At 43.4% G+C, this 16468-nt stretch overlaps 1 protein-coding gene across 1 annotated transcript in view; it reads right to left on the minus strand.

Annotated features, from left to right (window-relative positions):
* Dnah3 (dynein axonemal heavy chain 3) overlaps positions 1-16468 on the minus strand; it is a 157487-nt gene that overhangs the window by 23090 nt on the left and 117929 nt on the right. Inside the window, 8 exon segments of the mRNA XM_071605826.1 lie at positions 2495-2693; positions 8413-8595; positions 10434-10650; positions 12716-12909; positions 14103-14741; positions 15711-15854; positions 16088-16244; positions 16337-16460. Coding sequence (XP_071461927.1) covers positions 2495-2693; positions 8413-8595; positions 10434-10650; positions 12716-12909; positions 14103-14741; positions 15711-15854; positions 16088-16244; positions 16337-16460 — 1857 coding nt within the window.

Consider the following 16468-nt stretch of genomic DNA (forward strand, 5'->3'; position numbering starts at 1 on the left):
GCATTTATTGCATTCAGCCATTTTTTGTTTACTCTCTACTGTCTGCCTCTCCCTCAAAGTGTAAGCTCCTTCTTTCGTTTTCTAGAATTTGGCCTGATAGTCAGCTATCAATAAATATGAGTCAAGTGTTGTCTCACTATCCCATTGAGAGGTGGAAAGAGTGACAGGCACCAGAGCCTTTGGTTATGTATTTGGAATATTCTTTCCCAAGTCTGGGAGGCAGGTGGATGGAACCCAGTCAGTCCTTGTGAGGAATGGTGTGAGACAATGGTCTTGGGGAAGCAGCCTGTAGGCTTACAACTGGGCAGGAGGCCACCCATGGCCAGTCCTGAAATGAAGCCATGTCCTTATCCTCCTTAGCACCTGTCATGCTATCAATGAATCAAGTGAGTTTCAGATCCCAACCTGAATCAGGGCTCTTTTTCTTGACATGTTAGAAGAAATGCAAGAGCCTTTTGAGCTCATGATACCAATCTAGGGTTCATCCAAAAAAGCTGTACTTTGAGACATTATAATGACTATGATTTGTTCATTCCTAAGGGCAAGCACAGCAACCAGCCAGATATTTCCCATGAAGGTTTTTGGTTGCACTCTGCAAAATGATCTGCTTCATTTGAATTCAAGCTAACTCAACTGTTCTGTGGCTCCATGCCAACATACTCACTAAATTCTACAGTTTTGAGGTATATTACTCATGATTTGCTTAGATTTTATTGATGGATTCTGTGTTGATCATCAATGATCCAGAGTGACACCTGACATCCATGACCTGCCCACACTCTGTGTCTCAGAAGGTATCAACCTGGCCACACCTTCCAACTACCCAGGGAGTTTATAAAAAGAACTAATGCTCCAGTTGCATGACAGACAAATAAAATAAATCCCTCTAGAGGTGCGGCTTCAGCATTCTTCAAACTCCTCAGGTGATTCTAGTATAGCCAGGATGCAGGCATATTGATGAGCTCACCCTTGTTCAGGCTGACTTTTTGAGTCTCTGTGGCTTCCCTAAAGAATTATTTAAGAAAGTCTGCTCCCCGCTGGGCCATTCTTCAACCACTTTCACATGGTTGCTGGTCTGAAACCGGCCAGATAGGAGGAGATAGGAAGCATAGGGAAGCAGGAGACTGAGGATCCTAAATGAGGGATCAGCAATTTCTGACATTTCAGAAGCAAAGAAGGGATAGCAGGACTGTTTCCAGCACAGGAGTCCTTGTTCAGTTCTAAGGCACTGTTTTTGTTTGTTTTGTTTTGTTTTTGTACTGAGGATTGAACCCTGGGGCACTTTACCACCAAGCAACATCAAGCCCTATTTTCTATTTTGAGATGGGGTCTTCTTAAGTTGTCCAGGCTGGCCTTGAACTTGCTATCCTCCATCCTCACCTCCCACAAGTCACTGGGATTACAGGTGGGCACCACCGAACCATCTGGCTCTCTAAGGCACTGGTCTTAATACAAGGTCCTATAGCAAATTCACATTTTAAGGAGAATAGATATTCACTTATTTATAATAATAATAATAATAATTTTTATTATTATTATTATATATTGCTGCTCAGTGACCTCATAGAGAGAGTTCTCCTCCTGCCCCTCCTGCTCCTTCCTTTCCTTGCCATCTCTATCTTACTCCTCCCCCATCCCAAACCACCAATTTCTCTCTCTCTCTGTCTCTTGGTATATGTGTTTGTCTTCTTTCTCTCTCTTCTTTCTTTCCCTCTTTTCTTCCCACTCTTTCTCTTTCTCTGTCTCCTTGACTCCACGTGTCTCTGTCTCTGTTTCTTCCTCTCAACATTTCTGCCTATTTTTTAAAAATTTATACATGACAGCTACATTTCTGCCTCTTAATCTCTGTTTCCATCTGTTTCTTCCTCCACATTCCTCCCTCCCCCCCCCTCCCCTCTGTGTCTCACGGTGTATGTGTGTCTTTCCATTTCCACCTCTCTTTCTGTTTCCCTATCTCTTTCTCCCTCCTAATTTCTTCCCCCCCTTATCTCTCTGTTCACTATCTTATCTTTGAGTGTGTCCTGGTATCTGGGTCTCTCTACATGTATTTCTCCAATCTTGCAGTCTTTCTCTTTATCTCTGCTCATGTTCGTTCTTTCTCTCTCTCTCTCTCTAACACACACACACACACACACACACACACACACACACACACCTGTGTCTGCTCCACACCAGGACTTCTGTCTGCCTGACATTCATTTTTGTAATGATTTTCAGGCTGGGGCTTTGCCTAAGCTCATTCTATATCCCTGCCCCCACCACCATACTTGCATTTTCCCAGCTGATCGACAGAAACACCAATAGGATCTCTGGGTACACACACACACACACACACACACATACACACACACATCCGGGCACTTTTCTAAATTCTTCCAAAACTCAGTGGTCCTAGCTGAGGCCTGTGGCCGATGGGGTGGGAAGGGACACTTGCATCCTTCCTGCCAGGGAAGAGCAGCCTGGCTGGGCTGGGCTGGGCTGGGCTGGGGGTTACCGGAGCCGCTGGGATCTGGCTTCCTCTCCGGCTTCAGCCCTTTCATGACGCAGATGCTCTCCATGACCAGCTTGACAGGGCCAGGTGGGTTCTGCATCGACTTCACCAGCGAGATATCAGCAGGATTCAGGGTGTCGAGAGCAGCAAGTGCGGCCTCAAGGGCTGGCATGGCCTCGGCCAGGTCCCCCTCGCATTCGTTCTGTGGAGCACAGGGATGAAAGGAATGGGTGCCCAGTGCGCAGCATGCAGGGGTGAGGCAGGGCTCTGCTCCTGGAGAAAGCAAAGTAGGCAGGGAGAGGCACTTCCTGCCCAGATGCCCTTTAGGACAAGGCCTCCCCACAGAACACTGTACTGAAGGGTGGCTCTGACCACAGCAGGCAGCAGGAACATGAGCCTGGCATCTTGGGGCTGGAGTTTGGCTATCCTGCACATTTGAGCATCCACTGTGTATGTGTTCTTAAAAAAAAAAAATTAAACATTGTTCAAATCAAGGCAATTAGCATTTCTATATCTTCAAAGATTTATCATTTCCATGTGTTGGGGAAATTTCAAATTCTTCTAGTTATTTTTAAATATATAATAAATTACTGTAGATTGTAGTTAACTATCCATGCTATAGAACATGAGAACCAATTCTTTCTATCTGGCTGTATTTTAGTAACTGTTACTAAAATTCTTTTAAAAAAAAGTCAGAAAAAGAAAAAGAAAACTTCTACTAGAATATTTTTAGATTGAAGGTGTCCAGAATGCTTATTAATTCTGTTATTTTGCTAATGGCCACTATTCTTTTGGTTGGAATTGAAACTAATTGGATTGTATAACTAATCTACATCCTTTCCTTTTATCTCCTTAGTCAACAAAATCTACAATTCTGTTTCTGAAAAAAAAAAAAAGAAAGAAATGAAGCATTTAATTTTTAACAAGTTCCCAAGAGGTACAAAGTGGTTGTTTCCCCTCCATCAATGGGTGTAGGTTGAGAGGAGAGCGAGTCAAAGATGAGCCTCAGAGGTGAGTGACAGGAGCAAGTTGAGGAAAGAAACAAGACCCGAGGGTGGAAGTCAGGAAGGGGTGAGGGTCCAAGATGGGGCTGGTGGGCACAGGGCAGAGTTTCAGGCAAGGTGGGTTAGTGATGGGGAGAAGGATTAGAGCTGGGCAAAGATAGGGCTGAAGTCAGGGAAAACGAAGTGGTGTATGTTTTATTCATCATTTGCTAATTTAAATACACAGTTAACACAATGGAGCATTATCCAGCCATTAAAAAAATGAAGTAGTGATGCCTGCTAGAACAAGGATAAGCCTTGTAAACATCTTGCTAAATGAAAGAAGCCAGACACAAAGAGCCACCTGTTAATACAATTCCATTTATATGAAATGTGCAGAATGGCAAATCCACAGAGGCAGAAATTAGGTAAGTGGTTGCCCAGGGTTGGGAAGAGGAGGGTACAATAGGGAGTGACTGCTAATGGGTCTTATGGGGTAATGAAAATGTTCTAGAATTAGATAGTAGTGAGAGTTGCACAACTTTGTGAGTGTACCAAAAACCACTGACTTGCACAATTTAAAAGGGTGAATATTAATAAGCCATATGGATTATGTCTCATTTTTTTTAAAAAAACCAGCTTAACATGAGAATATTTTAAAACCGAAAGGGACTTTATGGATTAGTTAGTAACCCAATTATCACATTCTATCAAAAATGAAAATTAAAAAAAATCCAAGGATGCACAATGAGTTAGCCAAGGTCACATAGCTGGTTACTCACAGAGCCAGGATCTTGGCTCCCCACTCCATGAACTCTGTTAGTTCCCCAAGTCCAAGGAGTGATCACACAGCCAGGGTGGGGAAGTGAAACTTCACAGAGAACGGCAACTCTTAGGCGAGTTAAAGCAAGCATGTGTTGAAGTCTTTCTATCCCTCAGGGCTACTGTGATAGGCAAATACACAAAACCTTCTTACATGTGTGTGTGCACATGCATGATACATAAACTGGTGTGTATGTTGCAGAATGTTTCAGGGTTTCTGCTTCTCTACAAACATAAAGCAATGTTTTATTTTGCTTCATCATATTGAAACTCCACACCCAGTCAGCCACATCAGATGTCCTATCAAAATGGACTATGGAATGTCCTGCTTCAAGTGGCATCAATGGCCCAGGTTTGGGGCAACTCCAGCTTGCTCACTCTTTATCCCTGGCACATGCATCAGATTAGAAAGCAAGAGGAAAAGAACACAGGTTGGTCCCTACTGTTTGGTGGCAGGGGCAGCCAAGGGTGTTGGCTCAGGGGTAGTTCTGGATACTTGGACATTTCAAGGATCCCAGGTGCCCAAGGCTTCACGTCATCAATAGCTCCATGTTGCTTTTTTTATAATGTTGCCAGACAATGCGTGGCTTGTGCATGCTTCATGCCCCCATTGTGCCCGGGAAGCTCCACTCCTTTTCCTAAGGGACAAGACCTGGATTCCAGCTCAGTTTTGGAGAAAGCAAGTTTGCCAAATCATTCAAAGGGGCCTCTCATTGTGGAATTATCTGTAATAGTGAGTCCCAGCATGGGCCGTGCCTCGGAGTCACTGAGCAGCATTAGAACATCCTTGCGGTCAGGCTCCACACCCAGAGATTCTGATTCATTCAGGTGGGGTGGGGTCCGGGCATCTGCATTTTTAAAACTCTGAAGGTGATTCTGACACACAGCTCTGTTGAGAAATCCACTTGATACCATCAAAACACAAAAAACAAAAGGGCAAGAGGGAATGAATGCCCGACAGGGGAATGGCCACTTGATGTGTGATACACCACCTCGAAATGGCCATTGTGATGACCATATAACATTTGGGGAAATGTTTGAGATAAGATGTTAAGTGAAGAAAACACAGCGTGGTGGAAATCGCAATTATACGATGACCTCTGTGATATAAAACTGTGCCTGTGTGTGGACAGGGATGAGAGGGCTAATTGAAGTTGAAACTTGCAATCATTTCATATGTGTTGTTGCAACATTTGTATGATGAAAACCCTCACAATTAAAAATGGCCTGTGTCTTGGCAATGCCAGGAAAACCAGGGCTGTTAGTCCAATGAGCACAGCGCACCCTGATGAAAGGAAGTCAGTCTGCAGGAACCCTGCCACCTTATCCTCATTAAAAGGGGAAGGAATGATTCAACAGCTCCTGAAGAGCTGACCCTTTTAAGCCAACTGCTCCCCTTGTGTGTTGAGTGTTTGGGAGTCTCTTTCTCTTACAGTATCCCAGTCTTCCCGTGTGAGCTCCACCTGTACTGTTGAGTCTCTAGCACGCAGTAGGCACCGTATTGTGCATCTACCATGTGATGTCATTTGGAGGGGTTCAAGGTGAGTGGAGGGATATTAGCATCCTCACAGGAAGAAGGGCTACTGCCCTGAGGGGTTCAGGAAGGGAGTCTGGTCCACACCAAGTCTCAAGCAAACTGCAGGGTAAACACAGGTTTCTTCCTTCTTCTCCCTGTGTGTTTCTTCCACCTCCTGAGTCACCTTCAGGATGTCACTCCCAGGAGTGGGGATGGCGTGGCACAGCGTTCAACCTCACCCCTCCCACAAAACCTGAGCGGCCAGTTTACTGCCCAGGTGTAGGTGGGTGGGGATCCTGGGTCATCGCTCACCTTCTCCCACTCCAGCAATCTGCTGCCTCACCTGAATCTATGGAGCAGAATCCTGGGTGTGAGGTTCCCCTTCTGCATGGTCCCCACGTGTGTGAAAGGCGGACCTTTGTCACACTTGGTACAGGGCAAGGAACGTCGGCTTTGGAGAAAAGCTAACCTGGACCTTAAACTCTGGCACCTGCTACCAACTTTACCTGTTTTCCTCTTGGTACCCCCATTTTATAAATGAAGAAAGTGAGGCTGGGAAAGGGGGCGGAGCAAAGGTAGAATCCTGACGTGCCTGATCTAACACAGAATGCCCAGGAGGTGCAAGTTCACGTAGCTTCAGGGGGCAGGCGGGTGACATGAGACTGAAAAGTGGGCTGAACAGGGCTTTGGTGGACTGTGACACACAAAAACCAGTGTGTACCCCATGCAGCTGATGGGTGCAACCCAGGAATGCAGGATTGATGTTGCCAGAATGCCTGAGTTTTAAAGGCAAAAGCTAATTATTTGAAATTTTTATTTGAAATCTCCTGATTTTTTTTTTTTTTTGTACTGGGGATTTAATCCAGGGGTGCTTTACCACTGAGCTACATTCCTAGTCTTTTAAAAAAATTTTTATTTTGACACTTTCTAAGTTGCTGAGGGTCTTGCTAAATTGCTGAGGCTGGCCTTGAACTTGCAATCCTCCTGCCTTGGCCTCTCATGTTGCTGGGGTTACAGGCATGTACCACTGTACTCAGCTTGAAATGCCCTGATTTTTAAAAGTTGATAACTGTTTCTATAAATATAAAATATTATGTGCATTACAGTGTCCATGTGGGTCCTGGGATGCCAGCTTGCAATGGAATAAGGGTCAAATGCCTGGGCTTTGAGTCAAAGAGCTCTGGGTTTGAATGCTGATTCTGTCACTTGGTAGCTATGTAACTTCAGTCTTGTATCGTGATTTTCTCATTGGGAAACTGGGAATGATGCTACTTGCATTGTAGGGCTGATGAACCAGGTATTGCAGGCCACGTGAACTAAGGGTGGGAGAAAATAACCTCCACGATGAAAGAACTTGCTCTATTGTGTTCACTCCTAGCTTTCCACCTAAAAAAGTGCTAGCACATAGTAGGAGTTCAAAAAATACTTGTTAAATGAAGAAATACCCACTAAAACACCACAGTGCCGATGAGCATTAGCTATAATTATTTGGTTATAGAAGGCACATTACCCACTAGATTATGGTTCTTGGTGCCTGACAGTCACTGTATTTTGGGGGTGGGTATGTTATTATTCTCTTTATTATGGTAACCGTCACCATTTTTATGGTTTCCATTTGTCTTCTGTCCAAGCCACTATAATCATGAGTAAGCCTTCATAATCCAGGGTATCACCCCCTCAAATATGCCAGAGGCCAGGTCTCAGAAACCATTAGAGAAAAGCTAATTTGAAGGCCTGTCCTTTTGGAGAAAATGCCCATGACCTATTTAAGTAAGAAGGCAGACACAGGCTACTTCTTAAAGAAGCCCATGTTTGAAGAATGGTGGAAAAATTTCTCTAAGTGCCAAGAAAAGAGTATAGGGACCTAAAGATAGTGCCATGAACCTTAGATTCTAATCCCACCAAGTAGCTCTGCAGCTCTGGAGGGCCATTTCACCCCTGACCTCAGTGGGATCAACTCTCAGATATTGACACCTGTCATTTCTAAGTCTAAAGATGTTTGTGATGCTCAAATGGAATTGTGTGCTCCAAAATGCTTTGAGAAATACATACCACCACATCAGTGTCAATCAGATTTTCTTCCAATATCTCAATGTAGGCTAAGACCTTCTCAGAACTTTGGTATAAGAACCACCTTCAATAGGGTCTTCTAGTGTCATTTGACAGATATCTGTTCCCACATCTAAGACATGACAAAGATGAAGGAAAGAGATATTTGGATGCCTAAAGGAGGAGCATTTGGGTAGAACAGCCAGTGCAAAGGCCCTGGAGTGGGAGTGTGCCTTACATTTATATAAGGAATAGTCAGGAGGACTAGCCAGTGTGCCCAAGCAGAGGGAATGAGAGAAAAGTAATAACAGAAGAGCTAAGATCATGCTGTGTTTTTTTGGCCTTGATTCTGAATGAGACAGAGAATGTTTGGAAAATGGTAATGATTCTTGGAGAAAGCCAGGTGTCAGAAAGCCATAATTCATTATTAGCTGTGTGAAGGCAGGAGAGTGGCCTACTCTTCCTGAATCTCACGGGTCTCATCTGCAGGATGGACGTGACATGCACATCCTGCAGGGCTGGCTCCCTGCTCTCTTTGCTGCTCTCCATACCTTGATTCCCTGGGCAACGGCAGCAGCAGCGTTGGCCTCTTTCTCATCTGCCTGAACCAGAAGCTTTTTGGCATCAGCTTTTCTAGTCTCCTCTTCAATCTTCACCATCATCTTAGCGGTCTCTTCGGAGGTTTGGATGAGTTGAGGTTGAAGGGCGGTCAGTTCCACTTGCATGACGGCCACCTGGCAAGGACAGAGGGGTGGGAGGTTATCCAGGGTCAGCTGGGTCAGTGCAGAAAATGGCAAAGTTGGCAAGAGTTGACTGCATCTCCAACAGATGCAGAAAATATGGACTAATGATTTGGACATGGTCATGGGTCACATTTGTTGGTGGTGTTGATCTCCTTGATTTTTTAACACTTAGTTGTTGAATTCATTTGTGTGTTGGGGTTATCAAGCTCCGTGCTTGGTGCTAGTTATACAATGGCAAACTAAACCAATTTTAAAGGAACAGTTTCTTCCCTTGTTCTTTATAGTGTTGGGGAAAGATAGAACAAAAACAAATTAGGAAATTTTAAAATAAAAGCTACCTTTTTTAAAAGCTATATAGGAAAGTACACATATAAGGGGTGCTAGGGATTGAACCCAGGGCCTTGTGCATGCAAGGAAAGCACTCTACCAATTGAGCTATAGCTCTAGCCCTAGAAGGCACCCTTTTTGGGGGCGGGTACCAAGGATGGAACTCAGGGGCACTCAACCACTGAGCCACATCCCCGGTCCCTTTTTATATTTTATTTAGAGACAGGGTCTCACTGAGCTGCTTAGTGCCTTGCTGTTGACTCGCGATTCTCCTGTCTCATCCTCCCAAACTGCTGGGATTACAGGCGTGTGACATCACGCCTGGCAGAAGGCACTTTTAAGGCTATGATTTCCAACAGTGCTGAGGTCTGAACGTGCTCTGCCTCCCTGCCATTCACATGTTGAAGCCTAATCCCTAAATCAAGGCTATTTGGTGAGGCTTTGGAGGTAATTAGGTTAGATGATGTCATGGAGGAGGGGACCTTGTGATGGGATAAATAACCTTATAAAAAGAGAAAAAGACATGAGATTTATCTCTTCCCACCTTGTGAGGACAAAGCAAGAAGGTCCTTTCTAAAAGCTAAGGACCCCAAGTTAGACCCAGTAACTCTAGAAGCAGAGCAACAGAGGCCACCTCTGGTGTTGTCTTCCATCCCTCTGTTGGAGTGTTTGGGCTTGTTGTATACAGCACAGGACAACCTACTGTCAATCAACCCATTGCCTCAGTTCTTTACTGGTGGTAAAAATACACTTCTTAATATGGCTCTAATTTTAGATGGTTTGTTAAATGGCTCCAAGCTCAAAATCAGTTCATAACTCATCTCTAAGCACTTTGCTAAGGAGTGTTCTTGTGTCAGCTTATTTGATTCTCATGTTAGCATATGCAACAAAAATTGTTATTCTGGCCTTTTTTATAGAAGAAGAAACTGAAGCCCAAAGAGGTGAAATAGGTGGTAAGTTGTAGAGCTGGAATTTGAGCCCAGGTCTGACCCCACAAAGCTCAGCTCCTACCCACTTACCTTATCCAGTTCCCCACAAGAATGGGACAAGTGAGGTACTTTCCCCAGGCACAGCTTAAAGGAGCATAAAAATACTCAGTACTAGGGCTGGGGTTGTGGCTCAGGGGTAGAGCGCTTGCCTAGCATGTGTGAAACATTGGGTTCAATTCTCAGCACTACATATAAATAAATAAAATAAAGATCCATTGACAACTAAAAAATATTTTTTAAAAATACTCAGTCCTCCAGATAAATAATACCTTATTGGAATCTTTTAAGAAATCAAAATTGGTACAGAAAAATCCACAAGGAACAAAATATTAAAATCTTTCATAAAGGCAGGATCCTGTGGGATCAGAAGGCAAGTGAGGTGGGCTGTCTAAATGCAGGCTCAGATCCTGCCTTTATTTAGTGCCCTTGTAATTTCTATGCCTTAACAAGGGCCTCACCACATCCACCGAGTCCTGGACCTCTCTGTCCCTGTTCAGTTTTGGCAGTGCTTACTTGGGAAGCTGCAAAATCAAGTTTCTGCAAGCCCGTCAGGTAGCGGTTCCGCATCATGTCCACTTCCTGCCTCTTGATATTCAGGAGCGTCTTGAAGGTTAGAATCAGCTCAAGGTAGGAGGTGGGGGTGACATAGTTGTGTCTGCGGAGCGTGTTGTAATAATCAACTGACAGGTTCTTCACACTCTCCTGAAAATATTTGCACATAGAGACGACCCTGCCAAAGACACCAAGGTGGTTAGGCAGGACCCAGGTTCCTACAGGGAGACTTGGCACAACTTTGGTAACAGACATGAAGGCGTGAGAAGGCACATACACTGATTGTGGCCCATTTAGAATGCAGCAGGTCCTCATAGAAGAGGCAGCAAAGGATGGAGAAGGTGAATATTCTTACTAGGATGATCTTAAAGGTCATTTCTATCCTGATCCCTTTGATAAGTCACTGGAGCTCAGGCAGGTCTTGCTAACCTTCAGCAGTCTGAAGAAGCTTTCTGACTACACAGAATAATGTTTTTAAAATGCATAAAATAAAATATATAAGATTACCAAGGAAATCAATTATATTTTTTTTTTTCAAATTTAGCATATTTATTTTTCTACTTATTTTTATTCTACAACTTCAGTATTATGGGTTTGACTCTTAGCAATTTCTTTTTTTTTTTTTTTTTAAATTTTTTATTGTGGGTTGTTCAAAACATTACAAATTTCTTGACATATCATATTCCACACTTTGATTCAAGTGGGTTATGAACTCCCACCTTCACCCCATACACAGATTGCAGAATCACATCAGTTACACATCCATTGATTTACAAATTGCCATACTAGTGTCTGTTGTGCTCCGCTGCCTTTCCCATCCTCCACCCTCCCCCCTCCCCACCTCTCCCCTCCCCTCCCCACCTCTCTCTCTACCTCCTCCACTGTATAACCCTGAGGGTCTCCTTCCATTACCATGCAATTTCCCTTCTCTCTCCCTTTCCCTCCCACCTCTCATCCCTGTTAAATGTTAATCTTCTTCTCCTGCTCTTCGTCCCTACATTGTTCTTAGTTACTCTCCTTATATCAAAGAAGACATTTGGCATTTGGAAATCAATTATATTGAAATAGACTTTTCAAAATATTTTTAAAACCAAAGTTCGGATCCATAATATGTATGTTTATTGACACCTTAAATCAGGAGTTACCAAACCTTTCCTGGAAAGGGTCAAATAATAAATATTCTAGTGTTTTTGAGTCACATGCTGTCTGTCACAACTACTCAACTTTGGCAGCTATAGTATGAAAACAGCTATAGACCAACCATGTGTAAATGAATGGGCATGACTTTGTTTCAGTAACAAAAACAAGGTGTGGTTTTGAGTTCGACACATAGACCATGGTTTGCCAACCACTGTATTAAATAACAAGACTGGGCAGCAGGTCTAAAAAACATAATTTTGAAGGAAGTGATATATGGAGGAAACTTTAATGATTAAGTCAGTTAAGAAAAGAACTGTGATTCCCACTGGTAACAAAGTCACAGGCCCTGCTAATCCAACTGGGGTTTACTGCTTATACTCATCCTTGAAGGAAATGCAAAATACCAGCTGGGTGTGAGTGGAAATGGAAAGATGCAATTCATCCCCAGTCATACTTCCAAACGAACCAAATTCTATCCATGAGCCTATGGACCCAGATTGATGGTTTTTGGTCTAGAGAATAAAGTTCAAAAATCTCCAAATGGAACTTAAGAACACTGATCCTCTGACCCCTGTTCTCCTTTGTTCTTCATTCATTTATTTGAAAAACCAGCCATGGAGCCTACTATGTACCAGACACCTGCTGGGCACTCAGGATGTAGAAGTAGACACGGTGGGTTGACTGATCCTTGTTTTCATGGAGTACTCACAGTGGTTTTGAATCAAAACGAAGTGCTGTTTTTAGCACATCTGTACTGTTCACATAAAAGAACATATTTTCACCCTGGCATGAACCAATTTTCATCCCCTTGGCAGCAAGACATGACTGCATGTCCTAAGACTATTGAAATCACTGTATTGTCAGATCCAGGTCCTCTCAGCTATGAGGATAATACATGTCCAGGCTTCTTCTGAACAATGCATTTTTTCTTTTCCATAAAAGGTGCCTTATTAAATATTTAAATAAGTGTGATTCAATTTAAAAGTGTTCAGACCTCTTCTACATGTAAATTAAGAAATCTTTAAAACAATAACATAAGTACAGCCCACGTAAGGATTTTTAGCTTAGAATACTGTGGGTACTAAAATGTGGCTAACACTTACTCTGTCCGAATGTCATCCTCAAGCTCCACATCCTCTAGAAATTTGTTGGCCACCAACTCCAGGGCATCTGTGGGCCAGGACTGGAACCAATCAATTGTGCAGCAATTGATCAGCGAAGGGAACATCCTCAGGCGGTTTCTGAAGGCATCCCCAATTGGACTCATGGCTAATGAAAAGTCGACTGTGTTAATTTCCTTCCTCCAAGGCAGGGAGGTGAAAGGGAACAGGTATTTCCCAGGGTTCTGGTAGGGCAAGGTAGTGGGTATCATGAGATATTTTCATGTAACTTTGTGATGAGATTGCCATGTATCACAACAGCCTCTGACCACCCTCTCAAACACACCATTATCCCTTATGGATCCTTGGGGCCTCTTAGAGTGGAGCCCTTTGACCTACTTGCTCTATCTATGCTGACTCTGACACAAGGGAATCATAGACATCTCATATATAGTTACTTATAGAAGTTGCCATCAGCTAATTTCTGACCCTGTCTTCATATGACTTCAAATTTTACATTCTACATCTCTAATTCCATTCATTATTTACTGATTCTCAGTGTGGTTGAGGAAGCATGATGCATAGGTGGTACTATGGGGTGGTCAGTGTGGCTCAAGAACAGAGAGAAGAGGAGCTTGGTTTGAGATGAGGGTACAGAGGATACAAGGGATAGTCTGATAGGGGGCCATATGAGAATACAGGTTAGAAATTTTGACCCTTATCCTGATGGAAAGCAATTAGAGAGAGTATGTGTGTGTCTATGTGTTTGTGCACACACTTACACACGTATACACTGATGCACAGATACAATGATCATATTTACAATACATAAAAGAAATCATACTGGCTCAGTGAAAAAGAAAGCTCTAGAATGGACAAGAGTGGAGGTAGACAGTTAAAAGGTTTCAGAGGTGAAGTCTGGGTAGGATGACAATGACTTAGCAGATGAGAAGGTGACAGAGATGGAGATTAGAGGGTGGCTATGACAGAGAGTGAAGAGGTAAAAATCACCAGGACTTGGTAAGGAGAAAGAGGTATTAAACACACCTCCTAGGCTTTCAGATAGATGGGTGTGTCATTCACAGAGAGAACATGAGGTGTTGATCTGTGCAAGGGTAACGTGCTAATGCGTGCTCTTTCTCAAAGGAGAATTCAGAGAATTAGGAGAGCGGAGCAGGTGTAAGTTGTTAAGTAGTTGTTAAAGAGAAGAGTGGAAGAAGTTGCTAGAGAAACTCCAGGCTGAACTTGGGGTGCTTTGGTTGGTTCAACCATGGGACCATGGTAAAGGGATTGAGTTTAGGGTATGGAGAAGACCCTAAAATACTAGGGGAGAAAGGGTAAACTGAGCTTGCTTCTTCTCACCAAGCACAATGTGGAGATTCTTTTTCACTCTCTCAATAAAGAAGTTGTACATGGAAAGAGGAGTGACCTCTATCTTCTCTCCTTCTGTCCTGGCGGCTGATTGCATCTTCTCCACAATGTCAGCCTTCTCATCAGCTGGAAAGATATTGGGCACATCACCCGTGTTCAGAAGCATATTGATATCCTCCACAAATGACTCATCCTTGATCTGGTTATCGGCGAAGAGGAACACAGTGCTCTTGACGGCCACCCCCACCTGCAGCATGATCTTCTTTAGATCCTCACGCCAGTCGTTGCTTGTGTAACTCTTTGTGATCTCAATCTGGTAGAGCTCATAGGAGTTCATGAACGTGGACAGTTTGGTGGCACTCTGCCGCCCGCTGCCCCCAATGCCCACCAGGATCAAGTGGCCTTTGTTCTGCTTCAGAACTCTGCAGATCCTGGAGATGTGCTCAATGGCAAACCTGAACATGACCAGGGACATGGGGGCCTTGCTGACGTTGTTGAACTCTTCCAGGTAGTACTCCATGACCGCTGTGAGATGTTTTAGGTCAGTGATCTCATCATAGATTTTTTGATCACTTTCTGGCTTGGAGAAATCCCCAAAGAAGAGGCTACGGATGTTATCATCAACAATCTTTCCAGTGGGTGACAAGTGGATGAGCACCTGTGAGAAAGAGGAGTTTTCAGTTGGCCACTCAGATTGTGGCCCTACTAGGCTGGCAGTGGGAGGTGGGGAGGGGAGGGAGGAGGGGCATGTTTGTTTCTTCTGAGCACATCCTTAAGGCATGGTTTCTCAATAGCTGCATGTTTTAAAAATGTAATATGTGCATCTGATGGTTGTAAAAGACTATGGTGAAAGGACATTAAAGAAAGAGTGTGAAGGGGAAGGTTGGTCTATTTACTAACCACTTAAACACTGGTGGTCAGATTGGAAGATCCCTAGAGAAGGCAGAGGAAGGATGGTATCATTTTTCATGTCTTTCCTCACTCATCAAACAGAGGTGCAGGCACTACCCCTGGCCCCTGCTCTGTGGCTGGAGAAGGAATGGTTTAGATGTTTCCTCTTGCTGATACTAGAACCTGGCATTGCTTTGCAATGGGCCTCTGACTATAATATAAAACGCTTCTGCAAATTTTTTATGGAGAAATCACAGCTTCTTAGCAATGGGGGTAGAACTACAGGATGCACATATATAGTTTTTTAAAAAAATTTCTTTTATTAAAATGAAAAAAGAAAATATTCACAAATGGAAGATCATTATAATCTTCCATTTGGGCTTTAATAGGGCCTCAGTCAAACCATGAAAAATCTTTTTTCCTCCCTCAACTCTCAAATAAATTGACCCTAAAACTGCATTTTAAATTAATTGTAAACAAATAACATCATATATGAAACCACTGATGGATATAGTGAATGGATACAACTTTATGTTACTTTAGAAATGAAGCCAAATTGGACCAAGTCAAGTATCACCAAATCAAATGACCAGCTGATGGATGCCCGCAGTAGCATTTCCTGAGATTCAGAGCAGAGTGGTGAGTCTCTACTGGGAAGGGAACTGGAATCTGAGACTAACATGGTCAAACACTGGGGACCATTTCTGAGGCCAAATGGTCACAGAATCTGACTTACCTTCTCCACAGTCTGCTTGAAACAACTGGAGGTGGTCTCTTTCACCATGTTAAAAAAGACCTCTCTGTCCTCCTTGTCAACCAGGCGATCATAAAACACCCTATATACCTCATGGATCCAGAGCCGGATAAATTTTTCAAAATCCTAAAAATCCAGAGTTAATTATATGAATGAGTGGAAGGTGGTATCTGAGGTGATAGGTCTCAAGCAGTATCTAAATTCTAGGATTGAAGTAAAGAGTAAATGAGATAAAGTGTATAAAATATTTAGCATGATGCTTAGCATGAATTAAGTGCTTAATAAATCCAGCTATCCCTATCATTATACATCTAAGCATATTGCTGAATGCTCATGGTAATGAAATGATGGGGGCTCACCTGCAGGTGGGTGTGAGGGCACAGCAGTACCCCCTGGATTACCCGTGAGAAGTCCCGCAGGTTAAATACATAATGGGACTTGGAGGGAGTTGGCAAGAAGTTCTCTACTGCAGCTCTGTAAATTGTCCTGGTCGCTTGTACCATCATCTTTCCATGCCTTGGGAGGAGGAGGAAGGCCGATCATTCAAGAAGGGGCCAGATGGAGAAAACCACCCTCCCAACCCAGGTCAATATCCAGGAAACTCTCACCTTAAGAATGCCACATCGAATCCTTTCCCAAAGTGCCAATCCGAAATAGAACCAAAAATCTTGGTTAAAATGTCATCCTCAAAGGCACTGATGGAAATGATGTTCAAATGGCGAGTGAATCGACCTGGAGAA

This window comes from Marmota flaviventris, chromosome 19, assembly GCF_047511675.1.
Source record: "Marmota flaviventris isolate mMarFla1 chromosome 19, mMarFla1.hap1, whole genome shotgun sequence".
In the NCBI taxonomy this organism is placed as follows: domain Eukaryota; kingdom Metazoa; phylum Chordata; class Mammalia; order Rodentia; family Sciuridae; genus Marmota; species Marmota flaviventris.